At 37.1% G+C, this 19,917-nt stretch overlaps 1 protein-coding gene across 11 annotated transcripts in view; it reads left to right on the plus strand.

Moving 5' to 3' along the window:
* PARD3 (par-3 family cell polarity regulator) overlaps window positions 1-19,917 on the plus strand; it is a 725,159-nt gene that overhangs the window by 102,588 nt on the left and 602,654 nt on the right. For all 11 annotated transcript variants that reach the window (XR_013998161.1, XM_081128409.1, XM_081128408.1 and 8 more), the window contains exon 2: window positions 5,993-6,094. Coding sequence is in view for 10 of the 11 variants with exons in the window: in XM_081128409.1 (XP_080984535.1) it covers window positions 5,993-6,094 (102 nt within the window). In the remaining variant the exon portion in view is untranslated. The remainder of the gene's footprint in view (window positions 1-5,992; window positions 6,095-19,917) is intronic.

Consider the following 19,917-nt stretch of genomic DNA (forward strand, 5'->3'; position numbering starts at 1 on the left):
TTTTTCTATTGTTTTTCAGAGATAGTAGAAGGGAGGGAGGGAGGAAGTGGGGGGGAGGGAGAGAAAGAAACATTGATGTGAGAAAGGTACAATTGATTGGTTGCCTCCTGGGGCCGGGGATTGAGCCTGCAACCAAGGTATGTGCTGTTGGCCAGAATCGAACCCTGGACCCTTCAGTCCTTGGGCTGACGCTCTAACCACTGAGCCAGACTGGCTTGGGCCCAAACAAAATAGGTATAATTTTTATTAAATATTTGATGTTCACATTATTTTCATTATTAAATGTTGCTCATACCTGAACCCTGTATGCTAGATACCTTGATTAATTTTTTCTTTCCTTCACAACTTTCATGTTTTCCCTAGAATGAACAACTTTTTTTTTCTGTTGGTTGATCTTCTGTGAATATGCAACTAATTCCACCCAGTTCTGCCAGTTGTTAAAGTAGTGTCTTAGTGTGCTCAGTTACGTTAAACAGAGGCTTTCTTGGCTTCATCTTGAAGACATCTCATTTGAATCTTCTGGCCTGCTCCAGTCGGGACTGGTTACCTTCCACACTGGTGCACAGCTGATATCCTGGGAGTCCTCTTCTGTGTTATGTCCTTGTTTTCATACGCACCCATCCTCATTCATTGTTTATTTTGTTTTGTTAGAGCATGTCTTCCAGTACTAACCCAAGAAAGGCACATAGGGTAATGTTTTTGGAGACATTGCATTTCTAAAAATGCCTTTACTTCAGTTGTTAGGTGAGGTATACTGTTCTAAGTTGTAGACTGTTTTGAAGTCAGTGTTTCATTATTATCTAGATTTCAGTATTACTCTTGAGAAGGTCAAGCTCATTCTGATTCCTTATCCCTTCACTGTGACTTGTTTTTTACTTTCTGGAAATCTTTTTTTTTGGGGGGGGTCTATTGTTTTCTGTGTTCTGATATTTTACACGTCTACTCAGTCTCTTTAGCTGTTAGGGTCTCATTCTACTAAAATCTCATCAAACACCTTTCCTGTATCTTTCCAAGTGCAAATAATCTTCCCTTTTCTGAATTTACATAGCATTTTTATGTCTGTTTTTCTTATGACATGTGGTTCTACTTCTTTTAAACTATTTGTTTATGTCTCATCTGGTAAATTTTAATTTCTCACTGTAGGTAATGATTGCTGCTTTAGCTCAATCAGTGCTTTGCACATTAGTAAATACTCAGTCTTTTGACTGACAAGGGTTTTCAGTTTTTTTTTCTGGTGTTACATTTATACATATATTTTTAAGTGAAAATTGGACAGAATGCAAGAGTAGGGCACTGTTTCTGTTGCATATACTTTCCTTGAAACTTGCTTGGGCATAAAATATGCAGAGCTTTTGTATTACCCAGGTCACAACTCACAAAAGCTCATTATCTTGCTGCATAATGTAAGGACTTTTCTTTCCTTACACTCTTTATGGAGTATGAGAGCTTTTTTGAAGGTGAGCTAGGAGTCATCTTTCTAGGACGTTTTCTGTACTGTTTTCTCCTGTTGTTTCCTGCAATACAGTGGATATCCTGCAATAGCGTGGACATCAGTATTCCTTCTAACTTGCAGCTTACCAAATCACCTGTGCTTTCCGTCTCAGCAGGCGTTAGAAATCTCCCCTCTATCCTGTCCCAAACCCTGTCCTTTATCTGAGTGAGGAACAGTGTTCTCAGTGGTTTTGACTCCAGATCCTCTCTCTGGGCTACGACCCATCTTTGGGGAACCTTGGCCTGATTGGGACATTTGCTTCTTGGTAGACTTCTCTCCAGCCAGTTGATGTATGAATTTCTTTCCTCGTCTGTGATGGATTTTTGCTCATCATAATGTAAAATTATTATTAGTGTTTAAATCTTTGGTTGTTTTTTTTTTTAGAATAGGTGTTAATTTTTTTTTTTTTTTAATATATCTTTATTGACTTCAGAGAGAGGAAGGGAGAAGGAGAGATAGAAACATCAAAGATGACAGAGTCATTGATTGAGCCCGAAACCCGGGCATGTGCCCTGATCGGGAATCGAACCCCAATTGCCTGGATCCTACGTCGATGCTCAACCGCTGAGCCATGCCCGGCTAGGCCAAATCTTTGGTTATTTTAAATGCACACATCCTAAGTGAGAAACATTTTTTTTTTTAATTGAGTGTTGTGTCATGTTTGTTTTTAACCCAATGACAAGTATAGTGATTGTAGAATTAGTGTTTTTGGTATTTTTAAAAGTGGCTTTATATCTTTTTGTTCAGTTATACTTCTAAGTTTCTATAGCCAGGATAGCAGTGATTATGCTATTATTATTTTAAAACTTTTTAGTGTGAACTACCACAAAGTGCAATCAACAAGTATGCTCTAACTTGTGTAGAAAACAGTTTTTCCTGATGACTACTTGACTGTTTCCTTGAAAATACAGCAAGTCCTCTGTCTGTTGAGAGAAAATTATGTTAATGAAAGCGGCCAGTTAAAATCTCCTGAGAGACTATTGTTCCAAGGAGTGTACTTCTCAGTGGCAAAAAGCCTTCTTGGTTTTTATACTCTTGTGGGAGGAGGTCATTTTTATGTGGCTGCTCAGCTCTGACTTTTTTGTATATAGTATGTTCAGTTGGAATTACTGATGATTTCTCTCTTGGTTCCTTCTCTCCAAATAGTCATCTTAATCCATTCAGCATGTATTATGGAGTGGCATTTAATACATGCCAGCCTGATAATTTCCTTTGGCATGGTGTTGTCATGGCTACTTGGCATGGCTGATCAGTGAATCAGTTCCCCTCAACAACTAAATCCCAAATTAGATAGTCCTTGGTCAGATAGTTGAAGGATTATAATCCAGGTTTATAGAGTATTTCAAGGAGGAGGGAGTGGTTAGCAGTGTCAAATTATGTGACAGATCAGGAAGATGAGTCTTGCGTACAGAACATTGCGTTAAGCAACGTGGAGGCTGTTGGTGACCTTGATGGATAGTTTTGGGAGTATGGTGGGGTGGAAGCCTGATTGGCATGAGGTTTTGGCAGAAGAATCTGCAACCAGAAGTCTTGAAACATTTTTGCTATAAAGAGGATCAGAGAATTAGTATCGTAACTAGATGGTAAAGTAGGATCAAGACACATCTTTGTACTGTTATTTTAGCATGCATAAAAATAAAGTATTAACAGCTTTTAATGGCTCAAAGTTGACATCTGAGTACTATTTTCTGTATAGTGAAGTCAGAGATAGACTTCTAACCTGTCTTGGGGTGTTCTGGTCAGATAAAACTCTTGAAAAAGCAGATGACTGGGTAGTCTTGATGGATCAGAAGGGTTAGCTTGGAGGCACTAGGTGCGGTGGGGAGGGTACCGTCGTGCAGGGCTTAATACAGGCTGTGAACTGGGAAGTGATGGGAAAAAGGCAGGAACGTAGCAGGTTCTCAAGTATACAATTAAGAGGTTGAGAAAATCTTTAGGTGGAAATTTATTTCAAAGGAGTAGCTCCAAACCTTAAATAAAGGCTATAGGTTATGGAGAGAGAGCATAGGAGGATTAGGAAGCTTAAAGTTTTGTTTTTGTTTTTTTTTAAACCACATTTTAGAGGTCAGTCTGTGCGCCTATGTGTATAAAAGTCTTTTAGAAATGAAAGTTGATGTTTGTTGATTAGGTCATCTGCAGCTTGCTTGGGGTAAAAGAGGGCAGGACAGATGTGTTGTAAGTGGCTGGGGAATGATGGTTAGGAGATACCTTTCCTTCGTAGACCTCCAGGATTTTTATTTCCCTTGCAGAGTTAATACCATTTGGTATAGAAGAGTAGAAGTGTAGTTTCTTTGGGCCTTTGTTCTTTGGTGGCTCAACAAACCTAGAAGTGACAAATTCTGGAGCACTGTCAAACTGACACAGCAGGTTTCCTAAGAGCTGCCTGGATGACACTGGAATCGGGAACATGCAGAGCAGGGCCCTGTGAATGCAGGAAATGCCAAAGTATGTGTGCATATGTGTGGCATGTGGTATGTTGCATGTGTGTGTGTTTTATAAACTTACTATGTGTTTTGGATGAACAGTTGATTAGAGTACTGAGTCTCCTTTTAAAGAAGTCCAGATCAGGGAGCAGAGTAACTATAGGTTATTAGCATGGTGGTTTTTATGTTTAGTAACTTTGAGAATTAGGGTCTGAGCTGCTTTCTGTGCTGGTTAAAAAATGACAAGGATTAGTAATTATACATTTTTTATTAGTGTTCCATTTTAGTAACTCGTAGGCATGGCTGTGTTAGAGATTCTCTTGGAGGGCCTCTTAAGGATATCAATTACCTGGCCTCAACCCTGGAAGGTTAGTCTGAGTCAGTAGATCTTGGGTAGGGTCCAGGAATGTGTGATAACTATGATTAATCTTTTGCCTCCTCCCTCCCAGCCTTTCCTTTAAGAAAGAACTGTACTTAACATTACTTTAAATTGGAAAAATGTACTGTTAACTTGAATTGAGCTTTTTGTTAGTAATTCTGTGTTGTGGATAATTCAGTAGTTAAAGGCAAAAGTTAACAATTTAGTACATTTTTTTTTTTTTTTGAGTATAGAAATGAGAATGATTGTGGAACTCTAAAAACAAACAACTATGCCCTGTCTGTGTGATTCAGTTGGTTGAAGCGTCATCCTGTACACTAGAAAAGTTGCAGGTTTAATTCCCTGTCAGGGCACATACCTAAGTTGCAGGTTCTATCCCTGGTTGGGGCACGTACGTGAGGCAACCAGTCGACGTCTCTCTTTTACATAGATGTTTCTCTCTCTCTCTCTCTCTCTCTTCTCCCCTCTTTCCCTCTTTTTCTTTCTTTCCCACCATCCTTCCCTCCCCCTCCCTCCCCCCTCCTTCCCCCCTCCCTCCCCCTTGCCCCTCCCTCCTCCCTCCTTCCTCTCTTTGTAATTAATAAACATATACTTGGGTGAGGATTAAAAAACAAACACCAAAACCAAACAATTATGTTTTTTCTTTAATTCTTTCTTCAAATAATTTCAAAACATGTTTTTGTTATAGTGTATGTACATATGTATATATGCATGTACACATATGTATGTGTATATATATATATATATATGTATACACATACAATACATACCCTGTGTAGAAGTGTATAACATTTAAAATGGAGTCCTTCTAACCCCACTTTTCAGAGGTAACCACTGCAAATTTTGGGGTGTATTTTTTTTGGACTTTTTTTTAAATCCTCACCTGAAGATATGTTCATTGATTTTAGGGAGAGAGGGAGAGAGAGAGAGAAAAACATTGATGTGAGAGAGAAACATCAGTTGCCTCCTGCATGCACCCCTACTACCAGGGATTGAACCTGGAACAGTCATGTGCCCTGCCTGAGAATCAAACCCTCAGCCTTTCAGTGTATGGGATGATGCTCTAATCAACTGAACCACACTGGCTAGGGCTTTTTTGGGACATTTTTATATGCACATATACAAATGTATGTAATTGCCCTTCCAAAAATAGACTTAAACCACACATACTGTCTTTAGCTTGCTTTGCTCACTTATGGTCTTGTCCACATTATTCCATGTCAGTGTATTCAGGCCTGTTAGTAGGAAATAATTTGAGCAACCAGGATATGCCACCTCCTTTTGTTCAGATATGCTGTGACATTAGCTTTTCCAGACATACACTATATTTTGCTTGCTTATTAGAATATTTCTGTGGTTGGATTGAGAGGTGGACAATAGGAAACCCAGCATACTTTAGAGAAATCAGTATTTCTGATGCAGTGCATTTTGCTGGTTTCTACAGTTCCTATCATAGTAGCGTTTCAGCATGTGAGCCAAAGAAAAGAGTATGTATGAGTGACTGCATCATAAAAGAAGGGAAATTGACTCAATAGCAGAGATAGGGAGCAACCTGAATTTTACATCACTTGCAGTATGTTTGATGGGGCCAGTTTTTTTGTTTTTTTTAAAATCACGAAGTTACCACAGTTAAAATTGTTGCATTTCCTTTTGGTGATGCTAACTTGGTGCATTTGATATTTCTGTTCTTTTGTATAGGATCCAAGCTACTGGATACAGGTGCATCGACTGGAACATGGAGATGGAGGAATACTGGATATTGACGACATCCTCTGTGATGTAGCAGATGATAAAGACAGAGTGAGTTCAAGTCCAGGGGAAGCTGCTCTGAGTGCCTATTGTGAAGACTGGGGAGGGAGTGGGTAGGAGGGAATACTTTCATTCCTGTTTAGACATACTTTAAAGAACATTTGGGCCATTCACTCTGGTATGTTTGTTTTATAAGAAGCATTGTGAATCGTTGCTACCCTGAACCCTAAGGTATAATGCTTTTTTTGATACCTGGGGCACAGTGCTAAGTTTTGGAATTTTAAAATTGCAACTTTTAAAATGGATATATATTTTTAAAGGTGCTTTTCCCTCATTTTTACCCCCTATTTTAACCAAACAGAACATCTTTCCTGACAACTCAGGTCTGTCATTATGATCATTATGTGTTTCGATGTGCGATGCACAGGTTTCTTAGTTCTGATCCCAACTTTGGTCCATTCCAACAGCTGGCCTGTCAATAAATTCTTTATTGTAATAGGTTTTGGCCACACCCTTTTTTGTGTTGACGTGTAACAAAATTATAGAAAGGCTTAGCTGCATACACAGTTTTGTCATCATGGCCATGTAATAGCACAAGTTAGATTAAACCAGTGAGGGTATGTCTTGGGGTTGGAAGATGGTAAAATCTTGTGGGCCCTGTTCCTCTTGGGGAGCTCTCTCATTACTGGCCCTTTGCCTCATCCTTCATCTGCTCCTTTGCTTGTTGGAGAGCTGGATGAGCACAGCTGTTGTGTCTTGTTTACTCCTATGGTGGTGTGGTTCCTGCCTGAGAATTGGTGGGTGTCTTATGTGTTTTGTTGAAATCTTAAGAAAAATGAAAAATTTCAGGTACTAAATACTATGTACATCGAGTGATATCTCATTTTCTTGTTGTTACTGTGGGCCAGTAGCACATTGTGTAAAAAATGCAGAACTTTTCTACCCATTTATGATTTGTTGCTGTTTGTCTTGGTGGTGTTTATCTGTTTTAAGCTTTCCAGTGAGCCAGGAATAGGTGACTCTCAAATTCTTTTCCTGCATTCCTTCTGAAGACTTAAATTATAGTCAATTTATTGTGTGGTTCAGCTCTAAAACTTAAGGCAACTTCAGAGATTTATGGAGGTTTTAAACAGGTGCCCTTCCCCAGAGATAATATTACTAAGAGATTAATGTCCTATTGGTTTTTCATTATTTTCTTTTTCCTTGTTCGTTAGTTCTCTCTCTCTCTCCTTCTTCCTCCCTCCTCCTCCCCCTTTCTCCCCCTCCTTCTTTCTCCTTCCTCTTCCTCCTCCTTCTTCCTTCTTCCCCTTCTTCTTCCTCCTCCTCTCCTCCTCCTTCCTCCTCCTTCCTCCTCCTTCCTCCTCCCTCTTCCTCCTCCCCCTTCTTCCTCCTCCCTCTTCCTCCTCCTTCTCCCTCCTCCTTCTCCCTCCTTCCCCTTCTTCTTTCTCCACCCTCCTCCTCCCTCCTCTCCTCCTCCCCCTTCTTTCTCCTCCCTCTTCCTCCTCCTCCTTCCTCCTTCCTCCTCCTCTTTCCTCCTCCTCCTTTTTCTTTTTTCTTTCCTTTCTCCTCCCCTCCCTTCCTTCATTCCTTTTTTGGATTTTTTTTTTCTTCTATAAAAATAATATAGCTCCTTATGAGGAAAAATAAACATATAAAGAAGGAAATAACCACCTGTAATCCCATTGTTGCTCAGAGCTCATCACTGTTGGTATTTGAGTGGCCTTTACATCCTGACACTTCTTTTTCAGATATAGACACATTCATACTTTTTGTTTTAAAGCAAAAGGGTTGAATAGTAGCCTGCTTTTTGCCTTTGAGTTGATTATAAATATATTTCCATGTCCATTAACCATAGCATATAGAAGTCAACCAAGTCTTTATTTGTATATGTCAACTTAGCTGCATATATTTTGTTTTAAGAACCTGTGTACTCTCTTGTTGTACTCCTTTTGGCGCTCTGGTTGCTGTGGACATAGTTGAGGTGTGGTCTGTGTGCTTTCATCATTGACATCCGCCTGCACTCTGAGCAGCAGTGCTGAGCCCTGGTTTCTGTCCATCTGTGTTTCCGTTGTGAAGGGGTACAGACATAGGTTTCCCTCAAATTGGTACCATCCTACTTTACATTTTTACTTTGTACCCTTCAGTAGAGGGAATGAGAACCAGCATATAAGGTTGCCTCTGAGGTATGCCTAGCTCTGCTGTATTGTTTGGAATAACCTGCTGTGGATGTTGCGTGGTTGTATGAATAAGGCTGGTGGGACTGATTCTGAGAACACTGAGCTAAATGGATTCATTACATTCAGCACCATGGAGCAATGTCTTGTAGGTTTACAAAGTACAGATTATTCATTCTCACCCTTCTTCCCTGTACCCCCAGTCAACATACACATACTAAACAGAGTCCACATGGTGAGTAGGTGAAATACTGAGATGAAGATGTTCAGCAGTGTGATTATAAAAATCTTTTGAAATGTATTGAGACTTATTTTATGCCCCATAAATGGCATTTTTGGTGCATGTTCCATATATACTTGAAAATAATGTATACCCTGCAATTATTGGGTTCAGTGTTCTATAAAGATGAATTAGGTTAAGGTGGTTGGTACTCTTGTTAGATCTTTGGGGTAATTTGTTAGTAACTGAAAATAATACACTCTTCTTTAACACAATTAACTATTAGATCACACACAAAAACCAGGAATAAGGCAAACTGTTGATCTAAAATTTTTGCATATTAAATTCATAAGTCATTTAATAAATCATGTTTTAGATTTTGTATTTTTATGCAACTTTGCTGATGAATATATTTTCTAGAATCTTTTAATATTTCTTTTATAAGTTAAAAAATTCTTTAAGCTGACAAAAATGTTTTAGATATTAATAAATGTAATACATTTTTAGATAATTTTACATGATACAGATTAAATTCAGTTTCCAAATAGAAAAGTGCTAGAGAGTATAATGTACCACAGACTGAAATAGCTTTAAATCATTATTTTATTTGTCCAGAAATACTTGAAAATATATATGATTAATTAAAATTTTTTGAATGAGCTTTCTAGATTAAAGGGCCCATTTTATGTTGTAGCTGTAATAAATATAATGAATAATCCAGAATTGCAACATCCAAATCCCATAGGTATTATTGGGTGCATTGTTCAAACTGAGGAGTTGTGTGTGGTCAGTTGCATGGCCCTTTTCCATGGCTCTGGAATTTGATTGGGATCTAATCAGCCTATACTGTGTTTAATTACTTTTGACAGTTACTCTGAGTAAACAGCTTGACACGTGTTTTGGTTTTAGGTTAAAAAAAGCATTACAGGCCCGTTCGGGCACGACTCAGTGGTTGAGCGTCGACCTAGGATCCAGGCGATCGGGGTTCGATTCCCCGTCAGGGCACATGCCCGGGTTGTGGGCTCGATCAGTGGCTCTCTCATCATTGATGTTTCTGTCTGTCTCTCTCTCTCCCTCTCCTTTCCTCTCTGAAATCAATAAAAAGATATACTTAAAAAAAAAAAAAAAAGCATTATAGATCTTCTAAGCAATAAAATTCCTCTAAAAAAATGTTCTGTTTTATGAAAAAACCCCTGGGCACTTGTTTAAAACCCAGATACCTAGCCTAGGGAAGTACGATCTCTGTGACATAGGCCTCGGCACCTGCATCTTATAATTCTTCAGGTGGCACTGAGGCTCACTAAACTTTGAAACTATAGGTTTAATGGCCCTACCATCAGTCTCTATAATGTGGAAAATTGTCTCAAAGGTGCAAATCTTATATTTGGTCACTGTGACTGTGAAATTATGAAAAAATATTTTTTATAGAGGGAAATTAGGATAAAGTGGCAATAATTCAAATGATAGTGAAAGAAAATTGAAGTACTTAATTAACCATAATTTTGCTCATTACTCTTTAATTATTAGAGTTCAGTGCACAGCACTGAGAAAGTTTTCTTTTAGTGCCTATACAATCCCAATGACCAGGATTTACCCAAATTTGTTCAAAATGATATGAGTGTGGGTTGTCTTGAATTCTTGGAGTAGGCTTGATTTTCTTTCTAAAATATAGAATGTTTAAGATGTACTTTGGCCATAAAAATGTGCCCTGTTTTGCTTGTCCCTTCTCTAATGTACAGCATAGTGATTACAGTCAACAGTACTGTATTGTATGCTTAGAAGTTGCTAAGAGAGTAGATCTTACATGTTCTCACCGCAAAGAAGAAACGGTAATTCTGTGATGTGATGATTCAGGTGTTAGTTAATGCTGTGGTGGTAATCATTTTGCAAATATATCAGTGTGTCAAATCAACACGTTGTATACCTTAAACTTGCATAATGTCCTCTGTCAATTATATTTTAATAAAGATCAGGGGGAAAAGGTAGGCCTTGTATACAGTTTTAAAATATTACCTTGTCAGCAATGACGGTTCTCTAGAAAAGCAGCACATCTCAAAACAGGTGTTCCAGAATAAACGCTACCAAACGTTGCTTTATAGTAAGTTGCATCTTTGAAAATGTTTGGCTTAAGTTTTCCTTTGTCTCATATCTCGAATGAAACATGTAAAACCCAACAAGTATATAATAAAGCATTATCATTATGCAAAGAAAAAAGTAAAAAAAGGAGGGTAGGGTAGGTGAGTGTTGATTTCTTCTTCATTAATATTGTCTGAATAATTGCAGAGAAGTAATTTTAAGTGATACACGAAATCATGCCATTCATTCATTCACACATTTATTCATAGAGGGCAGAAATCACATAGAAAGTGGCAGATTTTTATGTTTTGTAGGCTAAGAAGCATATTCTGTACCTTTTGATGCTCATAATTTCAGAATAAGCCAACTAATATAGTAACTACATTTTCATTCAGTCTTGTGTGCTACACACTTTAGCAGGATATGGTCACATCTTTGTTTCAGCCCTGCAAGACAGATAGTAGTGTCCCCATTTTAAAATAGAGGGAGAACCAAATATGTTTTATAAATTTACAGATCTTTTTTACTACTTTGGGCTACAGCCTGGACCTAAATAATAATCATTTTAATTGTTGGTTGGGGTTGCAGAAAGAAGCTATTTTGGCTAGTAAAATAAGTGGATTTTAACTTTCATTTTGTCAGATTACTGTGTCGTCTTATATGACTATTAAAATGTCAAGAGCTTAGTGTCATAATTTTACCACAATTCACATTTATTGATGCCCCTTGATCATATATCATATTAAAATTATAGCATTTGTTTGAGCAAAGGTTAAGCATATCTTATGGATTCACTCATTTCTTCATTTATTCCACCTTTCTGATAGTATTTCAACAAATGCTTTTCATTCCCTAATATACTTGAGAAACAGCTGGAGGTACTGAGTACGTTTGGGGCTGGAAGGAGTTCTATCATATCCTAGAGCTTTCCTTGCAGTGAGGATAGTAGACTATGAAGGAAGTAAGTCTGGGATGTGATATAGAATAGATGGGTGGGTGGGTGAGGGGTCATGTTTGCAGTCTTCTAAAAAGACACCTCTGGGGAGGAAGCAAGTAGTGCAGCCTTGATTGGATAAGGAGGAGCCAGATCTGGGAACAGCTGGGGTCAGAGGACTGTAGGCAGAGGGAGCAGGTCGTATGTACAACAATCTGAAGTAGAAAAAGGGTAGAGGTGTGTTCATGGATCCAAAGGGAATTAGTTTTGCTGATATGCAGTGAGGAATTGAGAGAGGGGAAAGAGGTGGGGTTGCAGAGGAAGAGGGGTGAGAGGGAGTTATTAAAAGCTATATTAAGCAATTTTGAAATTTGATACTAAATGAACTGTCAGACTGTGGAGTGACATAATTAGATGTGTACTTTTAGAAGATTGCTTTGTGAAGAACTCATTGTAGATGGGCAAGAGAGGGGAGAAAGACCTTTGAGAAGGCTGTCATCCAGTGAAGAGATGGTATCTGAGCCTAATGTAGACTTGGGGGGGATATATGAATGGAGTTGAGATATGTTTTGGAGTTAGATTTTCCAGAATTTCAGGCTGTGAAGAATGAGGGCAAAGAAGTTATAAAGGGTGACTTTTAAAGTTTTAACTGGAGCAAATTGGGTAGGGGATATGAAGGTTCCATTTATTGTTGAAGGGGTTAGGGAGATTCTGTTTACTATGGAAAGTTCATTTAAGTAGAAGACTTAAGGACTGGGATAAGGGTAGAGGGTTGGGGATAGTCTCTTTTTTGGTGGGACATTTAAACTTTTTTTTTTTAAACATTTTTTTTTATATATCTTTATTTATTTCAGAGGGAGGAAAGGGGAGGGAGAGAGAGATAGAAACATCAATGATGAGAGAGTCATTGATCGAGCCCGCAACCCCGGGAATCGAACCCCGATCGCCTGGATCCTAGGTCGATGCTCAACCGCTGAGCCACGTCGGGCAGGGCTAAACTGTTTTTGAAATGCCTTTGAGACATCCAAGAAGCGATGTCAAGTAGGTTATTAGACTTGTAAGTCTGAAGCTCAAGGGAAAGATCAAAGTTGCAGATATGAATTTGTAAATCATAGTACGGGGTGGACAAAAGAAGGTGGTTAATAATAATAACAAATAATACAAGCATAAGCTGTGTTTTGTGTACTCATAACTAAACTTGCTTTTGCCCACCCTGTATGTAAATTAGATGGTAAAGACATGCAACAAATAGTGTTTCCACTTGCAAAATTTGCAATAAATCTAACCTAATAATCTTTATTAGTTTCTCTGATGGTGTACACCCTTGACTCAATACTTGCCTTGACTGTGATGGAAAATGCTAATAAATTTTAATTAGGAAATTAGTATAAAATGTGGAAAAGAAACTCCTTAAGTTCTCCTGCATCAAAACATTTGAATGAGAATAACATAAAACTTAGATTTTGAAAAAAACAACTCAATTTAAGAGACTAATGCTGGAAGATTACTCCTTAGACATGAGGCACTGGTGGTATTATTTCTAAAATATGTACGGATAGTCACACTCAGAAAGCCCCTAGAAATTTATGAGTGTTGTCACTGTCTGATGTTAGATGGCAAGCACTTGACTGCCACCTAGGAAAGAGCATATTTAATATAATAAAGTCACATAGTATAGCATCAGAAATCCTCATGGAATAGGGAATTATAATAGAATCCTAACCCTTTATTTCAGAATTCTGATATTCCGTGCATTGGAGTGTCTAATATGTTTCTTGACTTATTTTCTTACAAAAAATTGATAAGAAATTCTTTTTAGCGGACAGTCACATGATGACTGTTCTCAGGCATTTTGTTATTAGCTGTAATGTGTAGTGTCGGCAGAGAGTTCTCAGTTCTAGAAACTTAAGAGTGAAACGAACCTGCAGTTACATTTTTGTAATAGCGTCATTTTCTTTAACTTAGCCCACATATTCTTATTGAGCATCTCTTACATTATAGGCAGAACTGGAAATATCGAAGTGAGTAGGGATTGCTTACCTTTCGGGAGCCCGTGTAAAATAGGAAGGGGAAAATGCTAACAAAATATTTTTTCAGCCACAGTAATTTTCTTGCATGTTTTAGAACTTGATTGTCTTTTACCTTTTTTTTTTTTAAATTAGTATAAATGAAAGGAATTCCAAGTACTTTTAAAGCAAGAAATTCTCCATGTGTAGGTGGGAATATTCAAGCTGGATAAGTTAGGTATGTCCAGATCAGCCTCTAGACCAGAAATGCTTCCTCACCCTGAGTGCCAATTCTGACTTGTCCTCTCTCGTAGAAAGGCAATATGTAAAGATGATCCACCTTTAGTCGCCACAGCAGATCACTGCTCCTCAGACTGCCTTGGCGAAGGACTAGAGTGGTTTTCTGTTTCCAGTCTGTGGCAGACCAATATTTTTGTAAAACACAATATAAATTAATTACAAGGAAAAATTGGCTTGTGTTTTACATACTTTTACTTCATATATAATTAGAGTCAACAGACAAAATTATTCTGTCAAATAACCATAAGCATTTCCAAAAGCATACTGTATTTTTGTACTTCACTGGAGACTGGGTAACACTTTTAACAGTAGTGCAATATATAACTGTTGCCTTTAATCTTACTGTGCTTATATTATCTATCAGCTAGATATTCTGCTATAGGCTAATATTTGATTATATGGTTTCTTCACTTTTGTAGTTTCTTTAATGATTGCTGTGTGTGCTTTTATAAATAATAATGGTGTGGCTCTTGCTAACAAGTAGTAAACTCTTAAGATTATTAGCTAAATTAAAAAATATTTCCATGAATGTATTTCCATGAAAATATTTCCATTTCAGTCCTTGGGTTATGCTTATGTATGTCCTAAGGCATTGAGTTTTATGGTCTCTAGTTTAATAGTATTTGAGTATTTATTGTGTTGTGAATATTCATAGTATTCAGTACTAACTAGAAGCCTAGTTCTCCTTTTCTCATGTATCTTATTTTCATGTTCTCTCCTCACACTCAGCCTCAGTTTAGTTAGATCTGAGATAAGGTGACGGGAAGGTGCTCTTGTTGCCTTTTGAAGGGACACAAAAACACCCCCCCTTTCCTTTCTGGGACAGAGAGGCTTTCCAGACTCCTGTTTCATTTTCTTGTGAATATTTTGCCCTATATTTTTCCAAGTAAAAGGTGTATATTTAAGCATTTGATCACTCAGAGAATATTCAAGGAGATTAAAGAATGGTCCTGCTAAGAGGGCTCTTGTTTTGATCCTGTCCTGTAACTTCTTTCTGTTTTGTTATGTTTTGATCCTGTTCTGTAACTTCTGTCTGTTTTGGCAAGAAGTGAGTTGAGACCTTTGGACCTGATGTGTTTACTCACACCCTACTGACTGAAGGTGTGTTCCTACACCCTGTTTTACTCTGGACAAACTGTTTCTGGCCTGTTTAACTGGTGAAGTGGAGCCTTTTTTTAGTGCAGTTGGAGCCTGTCCCTGGCCTCTGGGTAAGCAGAACATATGCAAGTCCTGCGTCCATGGAGGGTTACTTAATGTAGGATGGGCTCTGTCCTTATTTCCCACTGATTTTCACTTTGTTACCCTCTCTTGAGGACTGAGCCAAATGCAGGTCAAATTCCAGGGTTTGGGGACTTCTTATTTGGGGATCATTTTATTCTGTAGTTGGTTTTGGAATCAAGTTACTATGGATTTTGCTTTCTTATCGATTGAGGGGAAAGGCAGAGTGAAGAGGAAACCTACATAGAAGTATTACTCTTTTTCTAGTTCCTCTAGAAAGGAGTTATTTATTGAAGTCTCTAAGATTCGCAAGGTCATTGAACTTCTAAAGAGCCACTTCAGAAATCAGCAAAAAGCAGATTGGTACAGAAATTTCTCATCCCTTTAAATTTCCTTTGGAGTTGAAGAAAGTAATACCTTCTTTGTATTTATTCCTTAATATTCTTTTGGAAAAGTTTTTTGATTAATTTAACATTATTTTATAGCTTCAAAAACATATTGATAATCTCTGTGCTGTCAGTCTCTTTGTGGATATTTATTTTTGATTTTTGTGTGTGTTCACTAATTACATGGGTTTAAATTACTGTGTCAAAAGTAAGCAGTTGTAATGTTATCAGAAGATTCTGATTAATATGAAATCTTCTAAAACATTGTTTTAATCAGGACTCTCGTGTTACTCAAACATCTTATTGAAAGAACTAGTTGACTTTTAGGCATAAATAAAATATTAGAATACAAGCTAATTTGTGGTTATATAATTCCATAGGATTGTTGTTCCATGGGCTTATTTTACCTAAAAAAATATACTGAGGCTAGTGAGTGAAAATATAAATGATAGGGATTCTGGTTGTATGCTTTCTTGATTTTTTTTTTTTCTTTTCCTGTTTATATACTGACTGTAATTTTAGGCTGTTCAAATAATATATAGCATGCCTTTTAATAGCATTGTCTGTTATAAATGAAGATTCCTTTTCTTAATGGAACTATTTTTCAGTTACCTAACAGTAACAATCATAGGTATAAAGAAAGTAAAACTAAAATCACAGGTAAACTGTGATCCGGTCCCCACCAACAATCTATTTTTGGACAAGCATCATGGGTTGTGTGTGCCCTCTAGTGGTCTTTTGGTAGAATGGTTATTTTTGATCTTCATTCAGAACTAGTCATGATATCCATGTCATTACTGGGTGAAGAATTGTGCTTTCAACATTATAAAGAAACACTTTAGAACTGCTTCCTTATTATAATTTAAATCTAACTCAAATATATGGTGTTTATCTGGCTAGTTTATGATTGTTATGTGTTGTGGAACATGTCTCAGTGGTTTATAGAAGCAGACACTGAAAATGAATACATAACAGTTTTACACTTACAGGGGTGGGCAAAAGTAAGTTTACAGTTGTGAGTATGTGAAACAGAGTTTATTCTTGTATTATTATTACTTATCCTCACCTGAGGATTTTTTTTCCACTGACTTTTAGAGAGGGGGGAGGGAGGGAAAGGGGGAAAGAGAGAAAGAGAAAGAAAGAAGCATCGATGTGAGAGAGACATACCGATTGGTTGCCTCCTGCATGTGCCCTGAGCAGGGCCAGGGAACGAACCTGCGATTGAGGTACATGCCCTTGCCTGGGAATGGAACCAAGACCCTTTGTTGGGCAGGCTGGTGCTCCAGCCACTGAGCCACAGTGGCTAGGGCTCTTGTATCATTATTTATTAATTATTATTTTCCATATGAACAACTGTAAACCTACTTTTGCCCACCCCAGTATTTTTGTCCTCACATGTCTGCTAAATCCTGGGTACTTTTAGTTTCATCTTCTTTTCCTTATAGAGAGCATGACACATCAGGAACAAATCAAATCTGAGAAATTCCAAATCTCTAATATATTTTCTCCAGCAAAAATCACATCCATAATAGATGTTTGTTGGCTAAGAATTCTCAACAATCCTGAACTATTTCAGTGTGACAGGTTTTATGTTCAGATCAATGTAATTTGAGTTAAAGACATAGAGTAAAACCTGTTTTTAAGAAATTAAACCTATTTAGAATATACAGAAAATAATACCAGCAATGAATGAGGAAATTAAGGGTGCTGATTCAGTTGGCAAAGTCTTTTCTTCTATCTCCTTGAAGAAAAGCATCAAGTCTAAAACTCTGCTTGAACTTGAGGATGGGGGCCTATGTGCTGACATTTGATTCTTGAGAATTTAAATGAGTGCCATGTATTGTCATTAAGGATTTCATGGCATTGTTTATAGAAGTAGGGTGTTAACTTAGAGTTTTCTGTCCAAATCCAATTTGTTTAATTAAATTCTCACCATTTTGAACTCCCTGTCCTAAACTACTTCTAATTGCTTGTAGTTCCAGTGGTGGTAATAACAGCGATGATGCCTTGCTCTTGTAAACATGCTTCTAAATTATTAAGCTCTGAGCTTTCAGGTAAAATGATACTCTTTCTCACCCTAAATATAAGATGTGGTCTTTGGAGGATGCACAAGGACACGCAGTGCAGGGGAAGAGTTCAGTTACACCTCCTGCACAAAGTCATTTTGTCATGATGAAAAAGACACTTTTTTTTCCGCTCAAGCAAGACACATGTCCTCTCTGGAGCATTGTTTCTCTGCTAAAAGCTAGAGTGTGACATTTAAGTAGCAGTATAATTTCAGTTTTGTGCATCACTTGTCTTGAGGAAAGGTTTCCATAGAAAATATGTTTCAAAATCATTGTTTTGTATATTCTTTGGAGGTTAGGGGAATGATAGAACAAGAGTATAGTATAACCTCTATGAGTTGTGAAGATAATTGATATAATGTATTAAATGAAAAAAATGAAGAGAAGCTGAAATGTTATATATTGGCCAGTTTGTTGGGCTGAGGCAAGGGATTCAATTTAAAGCATGTATGATAAAAAAATCTGCCTCAGCAAAAACACAACATGGTTTTTGAAGTAAATGGTTGAAATTCATGTATCAGAATGTGTTCATGTTTCAGAGCATGGATTTCAGTCATTTACTTCAACACCAGCACTGTGATTACTTATCTGTATATTTGTATCTATATGCTGACTTCTTCATCTTGATTATATAGAAAATCACCATGTACATGTAGAAGTCAGCAGAATGATACATTTTGACAAGGTTACTTAATGGTGGAAAACAATGAAGTAGACTCAGAGTTACACGATTTTTTTAATTTAACAAAAAGAAACCTTATGAGCTATAAGTTAGTTAGATGTATAGCTTACAGTTTATCTGTTAAAAAGCTTTCCTTTGTAAGTAGAACACACAGAACTCAGAATAGCTGCCTTGAGTTTTTAGGGCCTAAAAGCAATTATTTTGATAGTTATCCTCAGGTAAGATGCAAAGGAAATTTGGTGGATTTTTTTTTTTTAAATATCTTTATTGATTTCAGAGAGAGGAAGGGAGAGGAAGAGAGAGAGATAGAAACATCAATGATGAGAGAGTCATTGATCAGCTGCAGCCCACAACCCGGGCATGTGCCCTAACTGGGAATCGAACCCCGATCTCCTGGATCCTAGGTCGATGCTCAACCGCTGAGCCACGCCCTGCTGGGCAGGTGGATTTTGTTTTTAAACAGCCTAGAAATTGGTAGGATCTATCATGTATGTGGTGTGTGTGTGTGGTGGGGGATAACATACTAAGGTGTTTTGTCCTAAGATTTTTTCATATTCTATTAAGAGCTTATGTAGAAGAATTAAAATTTAGCTCTGTATACATAAAGTTGTATTTTTACACCATTCTTGCCACTATAGACAATGACATTTTTGTCAATGATAAAATACAGATACATCTAGGATAATGTGAAGTATAAGACTGTTTATCACAAAACACTTAAGTAACATAGGTTCCTGTTAAGTGCTGTGTTAGAAAACTACTTAAGAGTATGTGACAAGTTAGGAATATATAACACTTCTCCTGGTTTATAAAGTTATTATAATGCAGATTCTTTTTATTTCTTCCTTCTTTTAAAATAGAGAATGACTTAGATTTCTAAGTAGAAAGTAGATGTGTATGTGTGGATAACTTGGAGGAGTGTTTTTCCCCCTCTTTATTACCAGAATAATTTCCTAATTATAGCAGAAAAGATAGTGTTGGCTACTAATGTCACCCAGATATAAATGAGAAATGTGTTCTTTATAAGTTTTGTAACATTGCTTTGCTGTGTAGATATTAAAATATTAATGAATTTGATTTTTTGTTACTCTTGTGTTGCAAAAGTTGTATATTTTTGCTATTTTACAGCCTCAGTGAGACGTTCCTAAACTTAAATAACAATTCATATTTTCAGGAATAACTCATACTTTTTAAAAGGTTAAGTTTAGCTTTACCCTATGTAATTAGGTAAAAATATGCATATTATAGCACTCAAACTATTAGTTAAAAAACAAAACAAATACTAAGTTTTTGCTATCCTAGGGGAAATAAATTGTCTTCCAAAATCACACTATGCCCAGATTGAGAGATTTCTGATTTGGATTGAACAATTGTTCAGGAGAATTGGCATGAATTATACTCCTCAGTTCTCCATTGACATTTCTTTAATAAGATGGTTTGGTCTGAAATCAGCCAAATTTAAAGTAGGCTGAGATTATTTTGGACTTAAGAATAGATTAATCCAGAACATTTAATACCTAAATATTGAAGGGAAGTGCATGAGGTGATGAATTCCTGTGATGGAGCTATTGGAAAAAAAAAAAAAAAAAGACACCTGGACACAGTTTTTTGGAAGGAATTAAGCGGGATTAGGTCTTTAGTTTATTCTCTTATCTATTTCTTAAGATCAGACAGGCACTGGCTATCAAAATTCAGAAGGACCAGCATGAAACATTACTCATTTTGAATGAAAAACAGGTCACATAGTTGGAAGATTAATATATGTATTTTGAAAGGTAACAGTTCTACAAGGCAGTGTGTTAAAACAAAGTG

This window comes from Miniopterus schreibersii (assembly GCF_964146895.1).
Source record: "Miniopterus schreibersii genome assembly, chromosome: 1".
NCBI lineage: Eukaryota > Metazoa > Chordata > Mammalia > Chiroptera > Miniopteridae > Miniopterus > Miniopterus schreibersii.